We start from the raw sequence: 20496 nt of genomic DNA, 5'->3' as shown, positions 1-20496 counted from the left end.
GTCTGCTGAAAGAAAAGAAAAAAACAAAAAACAAAGACAGAAACTGTTTGTTGTCTGCAGATAAAGGGATGTACACCACTTTGAAAATGACTAAAGACTATTGTGTGTTTGTTGTGTGATATAAATTTAAAAACAATAACATCATGTTTCTTTTTCTGAACCCATTACAAAAAGTGGAAGTGATTCAGATTCTGTATTCAGAATTACACAATTTCAAAATCTGACAGCATAATTTACATGATATGACATTGTGTCACTGCTGGCACATGAACTTGTTTTGTTGTTGGTCAAATATACATTTATTAAAATTAACTTGTGGAGTCATACTAGTACATACAAAGTAAATGAACACAAACTTGTACAAAACAAACAGCTCAGCTGAAGAAACCATTTTAACATAATTTTCTAGTCAACCAAAATAACATTCTCATTTTCAAGACAAAATGTTTCTGTAATATTTTTCTTGCACTCAAAAAGTAATGTGTGCAAAAACCCATGGAAACAATCAAACAGCTGTTACAACCATACAGAGAGGCAATTAAAAATTTGAAAACTAAAAGTCAAACATGTCCAAGTCCTCAGGACATTTTGGTGCTTGAGGAAGAGACAGACGAAAAATATCCCTCCATGTTGTGTGTCGGTATTCAAGAGCAATTACCCCATCTACTGCAAGCGCGCTGGAATGTATCCTGTATAAACATTGTTGGGACTGGGGTAAGTATCCCGAATGGCCCACACACAACATGAAGGGATAGCCCTCCTGTTACCAGCCCCCAAACGACCATGCTGCCAGAAAACAAACTGGCGATAGGCAGCATGGCGATTGGAGGCGGCTTCGCCTCCCTCTTCCGCAAACACCAAAATGTCCACCCGCTGCCTCCTGCTCAGGTGTAGCACGAACGGATGTAAAATGATGTTCATCTCCTGCAAAAGAAAAAAGAAATAATAATTGTAATCATCAAAGTAACAACACATCACATTGACCCGGGTTCGAATCCCTGTTGGGCCTTGAGTGGGGCGCCTGGTAAAGTGCGACCTTTGCCGCGCTTTTAGTTTCCTACACAGCAAAGATAAAGCGCGTTGTAAATATCCAAATTTCATTTTTTTTCAAATACAAAAATAAGAAATACAAAAATAAATAAATAATAATAATTGGACTCCAAGGACTACATACCAATGTGAACTTCAAGGGAAGAGGAAAGTCGTTCACTAAAAGAAATTTGCTATTACAGTTTAGATTTTTGTCTAACAGAGAGAACCCAAGGGGGAAAAAAACCCTCTTCATTATAAGTGGAAAATCACAATAATAGAGTCCACTATAGTATGAGTACTAGCAGGTTCCACTGTATATCATTACATACAACTATATTACCCTGCACAAGTACACAATCTGACCATGACTGTGTTTATCTTTTTTTTCATGTAAATATTTTTTTAATAAATACTTTTTTATATAAAAAATGGGCATACGTACAGGCATTCTTGATATGCACTGAGTGCGGCGCTGGCAGCAGATCCGTTCTGCAGGTGTGGGCATGTGCCGACAATGTCGGCACACACACCAGTCCGGCCAGGCTGCATGGTCTGGTGATGGTGCAGGTGTTGGCACAGACGACTGATCGGCTGTTTTCAACAGAAAGCATTTTTATTTCTTAATTTATGATACATATTTTATGATTACCAATGTCAAAGTAAAAAAAATCAATAATGCACCATGGATGTAAATATATTTTTTTTGTTTTGTTTTTTGTATACAACAACAACAAAACCATTGAAAAAATACTTTCAGCAGAATGCAGAAACAAAATACTACATAGAGAGCTCACACAAAATACCACAATAATGACAAGAGCAAACTTATATCAGAACACCATAAAGCAGAAGTTACTTACCAAGCATGTCAAAAACAAGACCTGGTTGTGCAACAGCCAGGTCGAGGGCCAGTTGTCGCAGTTGTGCAATATCCAGCTGTTGGATCTGAGTCTGTAATAATGTAAAGACAACAAACATGTTTTAAAATGAAACATGTGTGCTGTTATCATTATCTGTGTATACATGCGAAAGACTTTGCTATTCATATCTCCTCATAATAATGTCAAATTAATTAAAAACACACCTGCAAGTTATTCCTGTGCTGCTGCGCAGTGGGGATGCCGGCCACATCCCACCTCCCTCGACCACCTCTCCCCCTGCCACTTGAAGAGCCCCGCTGCTGTGCTGTCGCCCCTCGTCCTCCTCTCCTCCTTCCTCTCCCCCTGTCTCCTCCTCTTTCGTTACTTGTGGAACATGTCTGAAAACAGCATTAATAAAACATTTGTGTCTTCAACATGAAGAACTAATTTACATCTAATGGTAACTTCTCCAATTCTCTCATCTATGTGTGCCAAACTAGCACATTTTCTCCTCAAACTATAGCGAAACCTGTGGTATCCAACAACGAAGGGGCCCAGACAAAAAGAGTTGGATACCACAGGTAGTTGGATACCACAGGTCAGATTCAGACTAAGTAATACGTATTTGGGTAATTCCCCAGTTGTATATCACAGGGTATTTGGATAAGACCAGTATGGATACCACAGATTTCACTGTAATGTACACATGAAAACACACCTGATCTTGTTCTTGAGGCTGACCACCTCCTCTTCCCCCTCCCCTTCCTCTCCTCCTCCCTCTCCCTCTGTGGGGTGCAGGCGAGTCTGTTTCATGATCACTCCGGCTTGTCTGAAATCAACAATAATAAAATAGTTGTATCTTCAGCATGTAGAACTAATTTTCATATAATTAATTGTAAGCTCTTCAGTCTCATCTATTAGAGCCAAAATAGCAAATGTTCTCAAACTAATGGACATGAAAACACACCTGATCTTGTTCTTGAGGCTGACCACCTCCTCTTCCCCCTCCCCTTCCTCTCCTCCTTCCTCTCCCTCTGTGGGGTGCAGGCGAGTCTGTTTCATGATCACTCCGGCTTGTCTGAAATCAACAATAATAAAATAGTTGTGTCTTCAGCATGTAGAACTAATTTTCATATAATTAATTGTAAGCTCTTCAGTCTCATCTATTAGAGCCAAAATAGCAAATGTTCTCAAACTAATGGACATGAAAACACACCTGATCTTGTTCTTGAGGCTGACCACCTCCTCTTCCCCCTCCCCTTCCTCTCCTCCTTCCTCTCCCTCTGTGGGGTGCAGGTGAGTCTGTTTCATGATCACTCCGGCTTGTCTGAAATCAACAATAATAAATTAGTTGTATCTTCAGCATGTAGAAATACATCTGGTAAGCTCTCCACTCTTTTTGTCATCTGTGAGTGCCAAACCAGTTTTTACTAGCAAATTTTCTCATCAAACTAATGTATATGAGAACACACCTGGGGGTATGGGTGGGGTTATGAGAGAAATACTTAGGTTAGGACTGCTAGACAGTCAAAGTCTTCTTCTGTCACATTCTTTGCACATGATTCTAGAGGGAGCAAAGAGGGAAGGAGGGCATCATCCATCAAACAAGTGATGACCAAGGAATAATAGAAAATTAAAAACCAACCGAGTACTTTATGCTGTTTACATGTTCTGAGCAAAAGTCCACAAGTACATTGAATGATTGATGTAGTGCTACAGGGATTACGACAGATCTAGAAGCAACCCATCGAAAGCAAAAAGAAGCTAAGAGGCATACAGCCTATGCTCCAAAGTTCATGAAGGCTGTTACCCTTTATAATTATCAAGATCTACGAGTATGCTTACTCTTACCGTCAAACTCAGAAAATGCGAGTGGGGCGGTTTTTGCGGTAGTGACATGAATGACTCTCACTCTGTCACTCTCATGTCGACAGATTGCTTCCAGTTCTTCTTCTTCTTGATAATGTAGAACACTTTTGGATCCCAAATCTAAATAGACTTAAGTTAGGGGCGAAAAGTTATTGCACGGCCTTTGAAACTTACCGATGGCGACGACATAGTGATGTTGTACTTGTCAATTGATAGCGGCAGTAGTGGCGGAAGTAGGGAGTTCCCTTGACTTCCGGTGACGATTACGCCAAAGGCCTTGTTGAATAATGTTTAGGCCTACGAATTCTTTTTCTCGAAAATATCGTACCAACAATTTTTTTCTGTGTTCGAATACTGTAGCCAATCCTCCTTCTATCAACTTTAAAGGACGTTTATGAGATTATTTGTACAAGTGACCAAAATGAATTAATTATTGAGCTACAGCCACATGTGTTACTTTAATGAATATGAAACAAAAGTCGATTATGCCCCCCGTGGACCGACAAAAAAGCTGGTCTGACAACAAACCTCCAAACATCGTTTTTGAGTCACTTGAGAAAAAGTGACTCTATGTAATCGGTCAGTGTTAGTCTGTCCGGCCGGCCGTCCGGCCGTCCGTAGACACCACCTTAACGTTGGACTTTTCTCGGAAACTATCAAAGCGATCGGGCTCATATTTTGTTTAGTCGTGACCTCCAATGACCTCTACACTTTAACGATGGTTTCGTTGACCTTTGACCTTTTTCAAGGTCACAGGTCAGCGTCAAAGGAAAAATTAGACATTACTTTTCTCGGAAACTATCAAAGCGATCGGGCTCATATTTTGTTTAGTCGTGACCTCCAATGACCTCTACACTTTAACGATGGTTTCGTTGACCTTTGACCTTTTTCAAGGTCACAGGTCAGCGTCAAAGGAAAAATTAGACATTTTATATCTTTGACAAAGTTCATCGGATGTGATTGAAACTTTGTAGGATTATTCTTTACATCAAAGTATTTACATCTGTAGCCTTTTACGAACGTTATCAGAAAAACAAGGGAGATAACTAGCCTTTTCTGTTCGGCAACACACAACTTAACGTTGGGCTTTTCTCGGAAACTATAAAAGTGACCGGGCTCAAATTTTATGTGAACGTGACTCATTGTGTTGTGAATAGCAATTTCTTCCTGTCCATCTGATGCCTCATATAATATTCAGAACTGCGAAAGTGACTCGATCGAGCGTTTGCTCTTCTTGTTGTCATCATTTTGGTTGTGAGAAAATGAGTGCCAAATCAACACAGGGGGCCATGCTTTGAAACATTAGTTCCGTTTTGATAATACATGGTTTGGTGCCCCGGCACGTTGTTGCAATCAGAGCTGGCGTGTAAAAGCAACTTTCTGTGTATATTGAGTTGATTAAATGTTGGGATAAGTATGTCAGGTTTGAGGATGCACAGTTCTGTAAGTTCCTCTCAGTATTCCACCCCCTCGGTTTTCAGTTGTAAATATTAAGCTTAGTGATTGAATGTGGAAGCTACGTTGGGTCAAAGGTCACAGACGATTTGCATTGTGCAGCAAGGCACGTTGGGTCAAAGGTCACAGAAGATTTGCGGCGTGCAGCGAAGGAAAGAATCGCGATCTTGTTTTCGACTCATTGCCTCTTTGTTTTTCATTAGACCTGTTATTCTGCTTGCTCGGCTTTGTTAAATGTTTGCATATCTTGTTGTTATGTTCTTTGCTTTTTGGCTCACGTAAGTGTAGCCTATGCGATGCTAACTTTTGTCTGTCTGTGCTTGCGTGCGTGCGCATGTATGTATGTCTGTGGTAGAAACTTTAATATTTGACTGAACACCAAAATACTAATTTTACCTGGTTATTATTCAAGCAACAGCTTCAAAGTATTGAAGCAATGATCAATATTTCGTCGGCACGTATGTAGTTAAAGTGTGTATCCAAAGAAAACGGGTGGTGGGGGGTTTTGGGGGGAGGGGGGGTAAAAACAGCTGACCGGTTTGTGTCGTGTGTGGTATGTAGACCAGGTCAGGGGTCAAGGTTAGGTCAGATCGCGTGAAGGATTGTGGTATAGATACAGTTATCACCGAGCTGCAGTTCGCCGATTCGGAGAAGACGATTTCACATTGTTCGGTTTCGCAGCTCCAGAAAAATAGATAAAGAAGATACCAAAGGAGATTTCCTACAGGTTAATCTGCACAGCGTGTGTCTGCGCGAGGAAGCGCTGTCGAAAGCACAGTGTCGATCTGGCCATCTGGCAGTCGTGTCCCCGTAAGTAGGCTACAGACAGACAGATCTAGATCTAGTGTCTCGCACTCTTGCACCGTGTCACCTGTGCTTACTGTGTGTGTGTATGTGTGACGGAGTGATTGAGTTTGTGTTAGGCCAAAAAAAATAATAGGTGTGGTTACGGTAACATAGCCAAAAAAAATAGGGTAGGAAGGTAGGCAATCACTTTTTTTTTTTAAACTTTTTTTTCTAATGAGTACAAATTAAACCTACTTGACAGGGAAATAAGTGTGCGACTCGGGCGCTTTCGCTTTCATTGCGTTTTCTGCACTCGTTTACTTGTTGTTTTGGGTATTTTTTTGACAAATGTAATAAAAAGTTATAGGGTCGGCCCAAAAAAATAGGGTAGGTCGGGTTACCGTAACCACACCTATTTTTTTTTTAGGCCTTACTGTTTGAACATTTTCCCTCTTTATCTTCACTGCGCTGTCTGCAAAACCCCTCCACGCGGAGTTGTTTTCAGACACGTCAGACACAGGGTGTTAAGGCAGTCAAGGGTTTCATATCATAACTATAGAAACATTGAATTAGCTGTTGCGAATTTTGTATCGCACCTGAGTAATCATAATCTTATTCACTGTTTTACACGTCGGCTATAACGTGGTTTGTGGAATAATCACATTCATTGCTGGTTTGTTACAGTTTCTCGTTGCTCTTCATTTGCAGGGGCAGTTACAGCAAACAACTCTGTGATGCGTTACGGGCCAAGGGAAGGACCGTCTGATTACTTTCATCCTGAGTTTGTGCCGATCTTCCTGGACGAACAGACAGAGACTGTACGCAAAGCCTCAATGGACTTGTGTGGCAATAACCTGGCCTGTATTTACGATTACATCGCTAAGAGCAGTGAAAAGTTTGCCTTGGAAAGCAAGGCCTTCAAAGAAAACGCCGATGAGACCAATGCAGCCCTAAGTACGTGTGGGTTTACATCTTTCTGTCTGAACATTTGGACACGAAAGGGGTTTATCTTCTACACTTATTTGACAAAAGTCATTCCCTTTACTTAAACATAGCTTCCTTCCAATGTAAATCGCGTGAATCATCACGGATCTACCCAAGATTTAACATAGAATAACAACATCTTTCCCGATAACCTCATTAATTGCCGGTCTAGTCTATATTTTGCCTTAAAAGAAAATCTGGACAAAAACGCAAATTTGGGAGCAAAACGAAAATAGGTACATTTTTCTTTATCACCCTGTACGTTTGTGCACACACTGATATTTAGCAAAAAGGATAGTTTTAAGTCTTGGTGTATTGCAGAGAACGCTGTTCCAGTGCTTGACCCCCCATCAGTGTTACGTGTGACCTCCGGTAACAGAGTGACCTTCAGCCTCAGAGGGAGTGACCTTGATGGTGACACTTTGACCTATCACAATGACTCCTACAACAGCGGGGTCGAGCTGAACTCTGCGACAGGTGATGTCTCGTACCTGGCTGACAAAAACGTCCCCGTGGACTTGAGGTAAGTACATTACAATCAACATTGCAGACGGACCAGCTTATAATAAGCCCACTAATAAAAAAAGCTTCCTTATAACAAAGGAGAAAAAAATTGTCCTCGTAGAAGTTCTTCTTTGTTATGACTTACAAAAGCTCGGATAAATTAAAGACTCGCCTATATTGTGAGAAAGTTTGCCTGTTCGACGGTTGATTCCTTGTCCGATAGAAGACTTTCGTTCGGATATAAGAAAGTCTGCTCAGTTTTAAAAACCAAACTTTGTTTTAATGGACTGTCTTCTGTCAATTTCTTTCATAGGAGTTGAGGCAACCAATAGTATTTCCCAGAAATAAGTAATCCTTCCAAAAAAAGGCAACTTTAACGCTATACCGGATGTATTTCATAGCGTTTGTAAGTACAAGCGCATGATAACGAAATTGCTTGTGTTACATTACGTCTCGTTTTCATTTTTTCGCTCTGACTCTCATACAAAGTCCATATTGTTCCCAATGGCCCGGACAGGTGCCTGAACTTTCTATTCATTGATTTGGGGGTGTTAGACTCCGGTCATAGGGTACTTTTCCTATTACACTTCCTCAGTTGCAGTAAAACGGCTGACAGAAACAAGCAAGCATCGCTTTCACGAAAGTTAAAATGGTTGAATTAGTTGTTAGGCCTGAAAATGTTGCATCAAACATTTGTTGATACGGATATGAGTCTTCTGTGCGCTGTATATCCTAAGTCTTAGAAGGGAGTTCACCATGTAGACTGAGAAAGGAAACATAATGAAATCGGTCCCGAATAGCCAAATATTTTCGAAGGGGCATGAAAAACCTACAACCAGCGAATCAACTTAAGTCTTTGAAAAATATATGTAATACGGGGTTAAAGCCAATCGTCAGTCTTCAATATTTGGCGCATTTTATTTGAAAATGACCTGTAGATTGTATTTTGAGTTGGTCAAGTTATTGAGTTATTGAAGTGTCGGTGAAGTGTGACGTCATCTGGCCAGTTTATGATGAATTAGTCAGGGGTTTATTTTATGCTGATTTTGGCATTGTATATTGAATACAAAAACACATAAGTGAGAATTGAGAATATGAATTGTTGAGGTTTCTGCCATGTGTGAAGCTCATTGAAACATTTCAACACACTGGTATCTTTAAGATTCTTTAGCCTTTTAAATTATAGAAACTCAGGCGCATGTGTATATTTTGTTTCCTAATGCCACACAACTTGACATTTCGCGCCGTGTTCTGATATGACCTTTTCAGGGATTGGCTTGGGTTTTGTCCACTAGAGGTCCATTGACTGACCAGCCATGAATTCGTGAATCAATCAGTCATTTTGCAAACCAATCAGTCAAGAAAAAAACCTTTCCTTCCACCACGGGACTGCCGCAATTGTGCATTACGGCAGTGAGGAGAAACTTCTGAAAGTTGTTTACAATGTACAAATGAGAGGAAAGTTCAATTCATTTCTTCATTTTCTTGTTTATTTTCCAATAGTCTTACATAAAGAAGAATAACATGTCTGAGGACACAATAACCATATTTATTTCAATTAAGTAAGGAAGGGGGGAAAAAGAACAAAACAGCAGACAAAAATACGACGAGCTGACTGACTCTGCTGCATGTCTATCTGTCAGTTGACGGATTGAGACCCATGTGTGTCGGTCTTTTCCGAATTTAACATGGCAAAAGACCGATGACCGACGCCCAAGCCAATCCCTGCCTTTTGCTGTGTTTTTGAAGCAATTTTCTTGTATAGCAAAATAATTTTGCGTGGTAAAAATATATCAAAATCTATTGATGTCCGCTCCAGCTTCTACGCCATGGACAGCAAGGTGCGATCCACCACGCGTATCCTTCAAGTCATTGTGTGTGACTGTAAGAACAATGGCAGCTGCGACTTCAACACTCTCCTCCCGTCTGAGAGCACCATGAGCTACTACTTCCAGCGCGCTACCTGTGTGTGTCCCCCTGCATGGGATGGCGAAGAATGCGAGCTGGACAGAGATGGATGTGAATTCAGTCCGTGTCTCAAGCAACAGAATTGCGTGGACCTGACTCCGCAGCAACAGGGCAGCAGTGACATCGGCCTCTCCTGTGGACCCTGTCCTTCTGGATACAGCCAGCAGAGCGCCTCCACCGAGTGTCTGGATGTCGATGAATGCGCGGCGGGCAGCTCAGTGCACGGCTGCCAGGTGACCTGCACCAACACGGAGGGAAGCTACGAGTGTGGCTGTGGACCAGGCTACCGCTTGGCCAATGACGGACGCACGTGCCAAGACGTAAATGAGTGTGAGCAGAAAACTGACAACTGTGAACAGATCTGCCACAATGACGCAGGAGGGTATCGGTGCAGCTGTGAACAAGGCTACGATCTTCAGAGCGATGGAAAAAAGTGCAGCCAGAATGCCAGTCTTGTCATTGCTTGCAGAAACGCTGGCTGCCGCCAAGGCTGCAGACTGGCAACAGACTCGGTTTCAAGGGTCGAAATCCCGCAATGCTTCTGCTTCGCCGGCTACGACCAAGACCCAGAGGATCATGCTGCGTGTATTGATCACGACGAATGCCGAGACAACGTCCCATGCAACCAGCAGTGCACCAACAACGACGGAGGTTTTGCGTGTACCTGCGAGATTGGGTACCATCTGGCGGAGGATAAAGTCACGTGCCTTCACTGCCCTAAACTGAGCTACGGAGCGAACTGTCAGTACACATGCAGCTGCAATGGCCACGGGAAGACATGCGACCCTGTCAGAGGTTGCGTGTGTGAGAAAGGCTGGAGGGGATCCGAGTGCCAGGAAGATGTCAACGAATGCAGGGAAAATCCTGACATCTGTGGGAGGGAAGTGCAATGCGTCAACACCTTGGGGGCATACGTATGGAAATGCCGAGATGGATACAGTCAAAACTCGGATGGAATTTGTACTGGTAAGCCTGCTTCATTCCATTTATTGTAAATTTATACATACTGTGTCACTGTGTGCCTGAGGTAACTCGATGCCTGGTTTGGATAATTGGTTGCTTTGTTAATTATTTGTGTACTACTTTGTTGCTGTTGTGTTTCAGTCACAATAATTATGACAATTATGACAAAGAGTTCTAAGAATGATACTGATTCGATCCGCGTTACGACTTTATTGTTCTTTTATTTTCTAATTTCTGTTTTTAATACTGAACGTATTATCACAGCACAAAAAGCGAAATAAGGGATACATTCCCTGTTCCTAGTGTTGCACGTACAGTCATTGTGTGTTCAGTCAAAAACCCACCAATGGAAACTCTTTCTTCCAGATATCAACGAGTGCGGCGAAGACTCCTTGCTGAACAACTGTACTTCCCTGCAGCGCTGTGTCAAAAGTATGTTGTATTCTCATTATCTCTGCTGTACGATGCTACACGTGTATCTCATGCATCACCGGGTGAACATTTGAACCTGGGGTGTGGTTGTACGTCGAGTACGGGATGATTCTAACAAGTAACGTATTTGACCTGATGGATGTGTTTGTTTGCGTGTTGTTCGTAGGCCGACACATGTGACATGAATCATCAGTTTAAATTTAAGGGAGGACTGAAGGACATTACAAGCACGCTCGTTTTCCAATCTAAACCAAATCTCATACTCTGCTATTGACTGATAACTTTCAGCCAGCTCAAATACTTTTTGGGTGGGACAAGATTGTGTTAAATGATAGTTGACGAAACACAGTGTGTTTGCGAGGATCATTAAATCACATATTCTTACTCCAACTCACATAAATAGCATTAACTTCTGTTGAGTTTGATGCGTAAGACATTGAAGTACTAACCCTGGAAACAGGGGGAGGTAACTCCTAAAACAAAACAAAACCTTGACAAAAAAGGTCCTGGTAGTTACCTCCCCTCACCGGCCGCCCGCGCATGCGCGGCACATATCGCCGGTATACTCATTCCCTTCTTCAACACGGTTGTGTTCAGACGTGTTTGTACTTGCTAGGCTTTTCAGCCTTTGGTCTCCTGTGAGGAGGACCTTTTGACCCTGGTACATCTTGCTAAGCTGTTGGTGAGATCTTTCTTGTTTACAACGTTTGTTTATTGTAACTGTTCACTGGTGAAAATGTCTCTCTCCATTTTCACGGAGTTCGTTTTGTTTTCACTATGGTGGGAGAGAGCAGTTGCTCACTCAGACAAGTTTTGTCTTTCCCGCCGAGCAGTTACTTTGTTGTTCAAGCTTAAGTCTAGTGACTTATCTGTAACGTTTTCTTGTTATAGCTTGTGCCGCCATTTGCTTTTGTTGGTAAATGGTGTTGTACTTGTGCTCCGTCTTACGGAGTTGTACTTTTAACATGGCAACATTACTGTAGTGCTGCCAGGCAGGCGACATTCGTTTTCCTGCTGAGCGGTTTGTTCTGTTGTTTAAGCTTAAGTCTAGTGACTTATCTTTTACAGGTTTTTGGTTGAGCTTGCGCCGCCTTTGTTTTCGTGATTTATGTTAAAGCTTGTTCTCCGTTTCACGGAGTTGTAGTTTCAACATGGCGGACATAAGCTGTAGCGCTGTTAGACAGGTGACCTTGTTTACCTGCTGAGCAGGTCGTTCTGTTGTGTAAAGCTTAGGTCGAATGACTTATCTTTTACAGATTATTATTATGTCTTTAGCTTGTACCGCCTTTTGCGTTTTGGTATTGTGTTGTTTACTAGATGTCTCCGTCTTCACGGAGTTCTAGTCTTCAACATGGCGGGCATGAGTTGTGGCGTGCCAGGCAGGTACTTTGTTACCTGCTGAGCAGTTCGTCTTTATTTTGATTAAGCCGATATGATTTTTCTGTAGAGATCTTTTTTTAGCTAGGCTAATATATAACACTCTATTAAGGGGTTCCTTGCTTTTTATCTGGTCGAGATCTTTTGCGGCCAGGTTAGCATAGAATCGTTATGGGCCGTTTCGACCCTTTTGTTGTGTTATTGCCTACTTTGCTCCTGGTCAGTAGGTCAAGGAAGGCTTGGTTGTGCCGTCTTCCCGGCGTTTCCACCCGGAGTCGGCTACTCTGCTGACGCTGTCGGGGTTTTACGCCGTCAGCTGCCGTGTTCTCTGCTGATGTGGCTTTCCCTCAACCGTCGGGTTCTGCCGACGAGGTACGTACTTGGAAGTTCGATGCGTTCAGCACCCGAGTGTGCAGTTCGTCTCGACGGAAACCCCACCTGTGGCGTGGGAGTCGGTCCGTCCGGCTCTTCGTACATGGGTTCTACTGCTTCAGCAAAGGGGTTTCCGGCCACAGGATCGCTTTCGAGGGATCGTGGCACTTTCATTTCGGTACCATCGACTTCCGGTTCGAATCCTGCGGGGGTTCCGATCGTTGGTGGTAATGGCAATCCGTTTCCTGCCTACGCTTCCGCTCAGGCGGTTGCGGACGGTGGGGGATTGGATGTGTCAGCTTCCGGGCAAAGCACAGGTGTGTTTCCGGTCGCTTTCACTCGGGATTGCCAGCTACCGCCGGTTCCGGTTCGCCGGTTCCGGGGTAGAATTTTGGAAAGTTCGATGCGTCTGCACACTAAGGTTGTAGTTCGTTTCGACTGAAACCCTACCTGTCTCTTCCCCAGCCAGCAAAATTTTGCGCAGCGAATGCGTGTCGCAGTCGCCAAACTCTGCGTAACAACTGCACTGGACGCATGCGTAACGCGCGCGATTTTGCAAAGCGAAATACATGCGTGACACACTCGTTTTCCCTCAGATTACGCAGACCATACGCACCTCCAGCGCACGCTTATTTGACACCAAGACAAATTCGCACTCTCCACGCAGACGTCACGATTGCTTTACGCATTCTCACGCTATTAACGCGCTCTCCACGCAGACGACACGATTGCTTTACGCATTTAACGCGCTCTTGACGCAGATGTCCTGATCATCTTACGCACTCTCCACGCAGATGTCACGAATTATTGACGCATTCTCAGGCATTACGCGCTTTTTACGCTCTCTTCACGCAGATGTCACAATTGCTGTACGCATTCTCACGCATTTGACGCACTCTCCACGCAGATGTCACAATTGCTTTACGCATTCTCACGCATTTGACGCACTCTCCACGCAGATGTCACGATTGACCTACACAATTTTACGCAGACCACACAACCGCTTTACGCACTCACAAACAAATAATGGGCAGTGCACAACATTGTATTGATCCAGAAAGACAAAGGTCAAGCGTGCAGGTTCGAAAACAGAGATGATCATAATTATGTACAAGTTCTAAAACAAAAATGCAGTCAAATAAATTGATTAAAACAAAGGAGAGATTTGAATCTCGCTTATTGCCATTGTGACTTCCAGGTTTTAATTTCACTGCATTTTGACATACCAGCAGCACGGAAACAAAAATGATCAAAATACTATTCAAAGCAGAATTCAAATTGGCAGAACAAAGAATAAATAGAACAAAACCCTGATAGTCATCATCGATACGCCGTAGTACATGCAGTGAAGAATCCAGTATAACTTATAAGAGAGAATTTTGATGTACACTCGTCACTATATCACATTGATGTAAACAAATAAATAAATAATTGGCACAGCCTAGGCATAGGCAGCAGTGAGTTGTATCAACATGTTTGAATACAGAACAGCAACAAAAAGAGAAAAAAAGTTCTACAAGCCAGCTAATAGTTGAACTTCAGATTACTAATGATATCACAAACAAACACTTAGTTAATGCCCATTCTCCAGGGATCGAAATCCAGTCAATGTACACCAAACTAGGATAACACATACATTTAGAATCTATCACGACTGCATAAAACATTGGTATGCAATTCACAAAGCAAGGAACTTGAAACATGAACATTGACATTAAACATACATATGTGCCCCACACACATTTCGGACAAGGCAGCTGAACGAAATTCAGATGTGGATGGAGCACAAAATAATTAGATGGGGCGGCGTGAAAGCATACTGGGACAAGGAACAAGCAAGAGAAAGAGGATAAGAAGATAAAAGGAAGAACAAACCGAAGAATAAGAAAGAAAAAAACAAAATAAGAGAAGGAGAGACAAAAACAAGTCGCGTAAGGCGAAAATACAATATTTAGTCAAGTAGCTGTCGAACTCAAAGAATGAAACTGAACGCAATGCCATTTTACTCGTAGCATCGTCAGGCCACCGCTCATGGCAAAGGCAGTGGAATTGACAAGAAGAGCGGGGTAGTAGTTGCGCTAAGAAGGATAGCACGCTTTTCTGTACCTCTCTTTGTTTTAACTTTCTGAGCGTGTTTTTAATCCAAACATATCATATCTATATGTTTTTGGAATCAGGAACCGACAAGGAATAAGATGAAAGTGTTTTTAAATTGATTTCGACAATTTAATTTTGATAATAATTTTTATATATTTAATTTTCAGAGCTTGTTTTTAATCCGAATATAACATATTTATATGTTTTTGGAATCAGCAAATGATGGAGAATAAGATGAACGTAAATTTGGATCGTTTGATAAATTTTTATTTTTTTTTACAATTTTCCGATTTTTAATGACCAAAGTCATTAATTAATTTTTAAGCCACCAAGCTGAAATGCAATACCGAACCCCGGGCTTCGTCGAAGATTACTTGACCAAAATTTGAACCAATTTGGTTGAAAAATGAGGGCGTGACAGTGCCGCCTCAACTTTCACGAAAAGCCGGATATGACGTCATCAAAGACATTTATCAAAAAAATGAAAAAAACGTTCGGGGATTTCATACCCAGGAACTCTCATGTCAAATTTCATAAAGATCGGTCCAGTAGTTTGGTCTGAATCGCTCTACACACACACACAGACAGACACACACACACACACACACACACACACACACACACACACACACATACACCACGACCCTCGTCTCGATTCCCCCCTCTACGTTAAAATATTTAGTCAAAACTTGACTAAATATAAAAAAAGGAAGAAAAAAAAAGGAAAAAAAAGGGAGACAATCATATGAATGTGTACCATTTAAATAAAAGAAATTAAAAAAATTACTTTTAAAAAGGAGACATTTCAGGTTTTGATTTGAAGTGTGTTAACATATTCACATATACCAGTAACTTTGCATGGAAAAAAAAAGTTCACAATGATTTGAAGCAAATTCAAATGCCAGAGAAAAAACAGAACAAAACCCTGATGCATGGCTCCTTTTGGTTCTTTCGTTTAGACGGATAGAATCAAATTATTGCTGAGCAGCACTGGCTAGATGGGCTTTCACACTCATTAACAAGCTTATGAGTGCGGCAGTCAAATGGGGGGGGGGGGGGGCATTCTTTCCTTCCTCTGCGTTTGTCTAGAATGCATGGGGCCTGAGCTTGGACCCTTTATTCGGCGGTTCTGCGACCAGGCAATTCTCGTATGGCACCTCAGTGGTGTTTGGACGTTATGTTTTAAGACGTCTTTCTTTAACTACTTTTTGTGGGTTTTTTAGTACCCACTGCGATGGTAGTAGTTGCTTACCAGTCATGGTTGAAGCAGGCCGGTTTCTTATCAGAATTAAGTGAGTTTCCCGCCACCTTATGTAGCAATCTGCTATTTATGTGAGTTGGAGTAAGAATATGTGATTTAATCGAAAATTTCTTAATAAATTTTCATTTAATTAATATACTTACCCAACTCACATAGTAAATACCCTCCCAACCTACCCCGCAATCGTTTTTAATGGTTGAAGGTGGTGTTTCATTGGGAATGAGTATACCGGCGATATGTGCCGCGCATGCGCGGGCGGCCGGTGAGGGGAGGTAACTACCAGGACCTTGTTGTCAAGGTTTTGGGAGTTACCTCCCCCTGTTTCCAGGGTTAGTACTTCAATGTCTTACGCATCAAACTGAAGTTAATGCTATGTATGTGAGTTGGGTAAGTATATTAATTAAATGAAAATTTATTAAGAAATGTTTGATTACACATGACTTCGGCTTTGGTGTGTCAGCAAAAATCACCATGGCATCAGGGGAAATAACACATTAAGTTGTTCAATGGTGAAGTTCGTTTATTATAATGTATTTTAAAGGAGTACGCAGTATAGCCTTCAGATTTGTCTGAAACGACGTTAAGCTATATTTTGTATGTAAGTGAGACAATGGCTCGGATGCAAGCTGCTGTCAGAAGAAAATCAAGAAGAAAACCTCTATGTTGGTTTAAACACAATTTTATTCAAAATACATGACATGAAACAATTGACAAAAATGCAGCTAGGACACGAACTCAAGCAGATGCTTATTTGACGTGACCATAGCAAGTTACACAAGTTTTCATGATGGTGGACAACACAATTATTAACCAGAAGAACAAAATGTAGGAGGGGGTACGGGGAACTTATCAAAACAGGAGGATTTACAGAGAGAAAAAAAAATTAATCAAATAAAAAAAATAAAATACAAAAATTAAAATAAAGAAAAAAATAAGGTGAGACTATGAATGAAGCGCTTGGGACGAGAACATCGATGCTGAGACATGCAATAAGTAAGTTCAGATAAATGTACATTTTCATGGAGAGGGCAGCATAGTTGGTTACGAATGTATGGAAGAAAACAACCACACACACACACACACACACACACACACACACACACACACACACACAAAAGAGAACAGCAAAACAAAAACAAAAACTCAATGATAATTATTACTTATGTTAAATATGTAATTGATGCAACAACACTGAGAGGCGGGTTTACGTTCTCCTACACACAAACATACACAATACCAGTACGTGGGCTAATCCTTCAAGTTTGTCGACCAGATTCAGCAATAAAAGATTGGACCGACTCGAAAATTAATGTATTTATGCGAAATGAATGTTGCTCGCTGCCTCTTAATAATGTTTCCACGTGTCTAAAATTGGCAGGCAGTGAGTTGATTGTGGACATACGAGCATTTTCAAACAACGTGCAGTATAACAAGTAATGTTCAGCTGTTTCGTTCCGGTTACCGCACGCACACTGTGGGTTATCTTTTAAATGGCGTTTGCATAAATCGGAATTAAGGTTACTCATGTTTAAACGCATTCTGCTGTGTTGTATTTCTACCTGTCTTTTTCCAAAATAATAATAAACTGGCACATACTGGTGAGGACTTTGTAAATAATGCTTAAACTCGCTAATTGAGTTTGTGGTTTTAACCACATCAGGCAGATCATTCCATAAAATTGTAGTCGAAGGAACGAAGGATGTTCGGAAGATTTCTGTCCTGTGAGCTGGTACAAATCTTTCAAGTGGTCGTCTTCTGTGATAAGGATTTAAGGATGAAACTAGTGGTGGCAACAGGTCAACTAAATATAGGGGACATTTACCATGAACCATTTTATGATAAAAAATCAATTTATGTTGTCTTCGGCGTTCCTTTAGACTACAAAATCCGCTTTCTTTGTAAATCTTAGCATGGTCTAGTTCTCCGCACACCGCCAATTATAATACGTAAATCTTCAAGGTGTAGTTTTTCCAGGGTGTTCGACAGGGCTTCAGTACAATTATCCCATAATCCATCAACATAGTCAAAATGTGGCAAAATAAAGGATTTGTACATTATTTCCAAACTTTTTCTGCATAACTTATACTTATAATGCCTTAAACAATTAATCAACAAAGTGGTTTTGTTCACAATATTTCTGACTTGAGCGTCCCATTTACAGTCATTTTGCAAAATAATACGGAGGTGCTTGTGTTCATTTGTGTCTTCCAAAACAATTCCATTGAAAAATAACGGGTCAATTTGGCTTAAGTCACGTTTTATATTCAGCAATTTGGTTTTTGTTTAATTAAATGTGACTTTCCAACGTGCTGCCCAACAACTAATTTTATCGAGGTCTGTATTTAAAATCTCGGCACGTCTTACCGGATCGTTCAATGCAAGTGACATGCTAGTATCATCAGCAAACAATTTAATAACAGACTCAATATCATTTACAATATCATTTATATAAATCAAAAACAACAAAGGGCCTAACACAGAACCTTGAGGAACGCCTGCTTGTATACCTTTCAGCTCTGACTTAGCTCCTTTAACGACAACTAATTGAACACGGTTTGCTAAGTAACTACAAAACCATGACAAAAGTCGACCTCGAACACCAATCGATTCCAATTTTACTAATAATCCTTTGTGCCAGACTTTGTCGAAAGCTTTCGACACATCAAAAAATACCGCCTGTGTTGTTAAACCGCTGTCGTAATTTAAACATACATCATTATATATAGAGACAAGTTGACAAATCGTCGAGTCGCCGGGTATAAAACCTGACTGTGGGTGTAAGTATGTTGTTGGATTGTAAAAAGAGATATAGGTGGCTATGAATACATCGTTCCAAAACTTTGCCAACGCAACTCAACAAGGAAATCGGACGATAATTATTACAAGTGTCCGCTGAACCTGACTTATAAATAGGGGTAACATTTACAGTTTTCCAAATTTTAGGATATACTCCTTCCCTCAAACTTCTGTTAAACATATGGGTGAGTGGCTCCGAAACAACATCTATAGCTGCAATGAGAAGTCTGTTGTGGATCAAATCGGGACCAATGGCTTTTCTTTTATCAAGATTTTTAATTACATCTTTTACCTCGTTAACTGACAAAACAATATCACATAATTCGCAATCAAGAAACGGCATTTGAGGAACATCATCATCTGGGTCTTCAACATTGGAATTTTTAATAAAACAGTTATTAAAGGCGTTTGCTTTGTCTTGGCTTAGTTCATAAACTTCGCCATTTTCGTCACCATATAATCCTTTCTTCTTCATGAATGATTTCACTAACTTCCACCAATCTTTTGTACCAAACTGCGTTGAATCGGAAACTTTTGCGTCTAATTCAGAATAATATTCTAAAATCCGTTCTCTTTTCTTTGCTGTAACAAGGTTACGTGCCTGGCGATAACCCAACCAATCTTCCGGCTGTTTACTTGTTTTGGCTTTCAAATGAATCTGATTACGTTGGTCTATTAACATTAAAATTTTAGGTGTAATCCAGGGTGCGTCGTTAGGACGTATCGTTACTTCTTTTACTGGCATGCACTGTTTGGCTATGTCCATAAATAGTGCAGAAAAAATATGAACACTTTCGTCAAACACCTCCTTCATGAGAATGTCTTGCCAGTTAACCTGAGAGAGTGCTTCGCAAAAACCATCAACATTAAGTTTGCTATAATTAAAGAGTGTTCTTTTATAGGAATTATTTTTATTCACAATTCTGTTTAATACAATGTGTGGTACACTATGATCGCTACAAATGGGTGGTAACACATTCACTTGTTTAACTAACTGAGGGGTCTGGGTGATGACAAGGTCAATACATGTACTAGTGGTGGCTGTTACACGTTTTGGCGTATTCACAAGTTGACAGAGCTGGTGCGCCTGTAAAATATTCAAAAAGTTCCGCGATGGAGAGTTCAGGAAGTCGACGTTGAAATCGCCTAAAATCACAAATCTCAATAATTGGTTATTCACTCGCCTTAAGCTTTCATCAATTAAATCCCAATAATGAATATTAGCACCAGGTGGGCGATAGAATGAGCCAATCAAAATGCTTTCATGGCTCAACTTTGTCTCAATCCAGACTGCTTCAAGATCATCGACTTGGAGATCAGGTCGGGGTTTACAATATAAATGATTCTTAACATAAATGGCTACTCCCCCATGAGGATCACCTGGGCGGTCGAGGCGTACAGGAGGATTAAAATTAGGTATACTTAAAGATAAATTATCAATCGCAGGTGACAACCATGTTTCGGAAAGAGTTAAAATATCATGCTGCTGTACTTCAGGCTGTAACAAGTCAATTTTGTTCCTTAAGCTTCGAACGTTAATGTGTACCACAGTTACTTTATTTCCATCTGGGCCTGGATTTTTCTCAATATCCCCGGCTAAATAAAGTGATGTCCGGGCAGACAATTTAACTGCATACTTGTTTTTGATTTCTTTATCATAAATATCCTTGTTAACAAGACGTTCAGTTCCACGTTTGTAAAGCAATGATCTATCAGCCGACAGAAGGCTGGCACAAAATA

The 20496-nt window shown here is 41.0% G+C and overlaps 3 protein-coding genes across 4 annotated transcripts in view; 1 reads left to right on the top strand and 2 right to left on the bottom strand.

The window, feature by feature from the left end:
• LOC138946978 (uncharacterized) overlaps window positions 1-20496 on the bottom strand; it is a 271906-nt gene that overhangs the window by 50960 nt on the left and 200450 nt on the right. The gene's annotated exons all lie outside the window — the stretch shown is intronic.
• The window catches only part of LOC138946972 (mucin-like protein), a 254265-nt gene that overhangs the window by 211496 nt on the left and 22273 nt on the right, over window positions 1-20496 (top strand). For both annotated transcript variants that reach the window (XM_070318397.1, XM_070318396.1), the window contains exons 14-17: window positions 6711-6956; window positions 7308-7509; window positions 9310-10424; window positions 10788-10853. In XM_070318397.1, the coding sequence (XP_070174498.1) occupies window positions 6711-6956; window positions 7308-7509; window positions 9310-10424; window positions 10788-10853 (1629 nt within the window). The remainder of the gene's footprint in view (window positions 1-6710; window positions 6957-7307; window positions 7510-9309; window positions 10425-10787; window positions 10854-20496) is intronic.
• LOC138946953 (uncharacterized) lies at window positions 147-2720 on the bottom strand. The gene is made up of 5 exons (XM_070318390.1): window positions 2611-2720; window positions 2117-2290; window positions 1893-1983; window positions 1475-1623; window positions 147-924 (listed from the first exon to the last, which is right to left on the bottom strand). Exons 1-5 carry the CDS (start codon window positions 2703-2705, stop codon window positions 918-920), a joined length of 516 nt encoding a protein of 171 aa, XP_070174491.1. The 5' UTR covers window positions 2706-2720; the 3' UTR covers window positions 147-917.

The sequence above is a fragment of the Littorina saxatilis genome, linkage group LG14 (assembly GCF_037325665.1).
Source record: "Littorina saxatilis isolate snail1 linkage group LG14, US_GU_Lsax_2.0, whole genome shotgun sequence".
NCBI lineage: Eukaryota > Metazoa > Mollusca > Gastropoda > Littorinimorpha > Littorinidae > Littorina > Littorina saxatilis.
The sequence above is the reverse complement of the archived record's forward strand: the minus strand, read 5'-3'. Positions and strand labels throughout refer to the sequence as shown.

Bases quoted from the DNA above. Each gene is read 5' to 3' on its own strand.
- LOC138946953 (XM_070318390.1), bottom strand. From the start codon at position 2,705: ATGAAACAGACTCGCCTGCACCCCACAGAGGGAGAGGGAGGAGGAGAG. The intron at 2,291-2,610 runs GTGTGTTTTCAT...TGCTGTTTTCAG, and splicing joins AGCCTCAAGAACAAGATCAG to ACATGTTCCACAAGTAACGA. The intron at 1,984-2,116 runs GTGTGTTTTTAA...ACATTATTACAG, and splicing joins AGCACAGGAATAACTTGCAG to ACTCAGATCCAACAGCTGGA.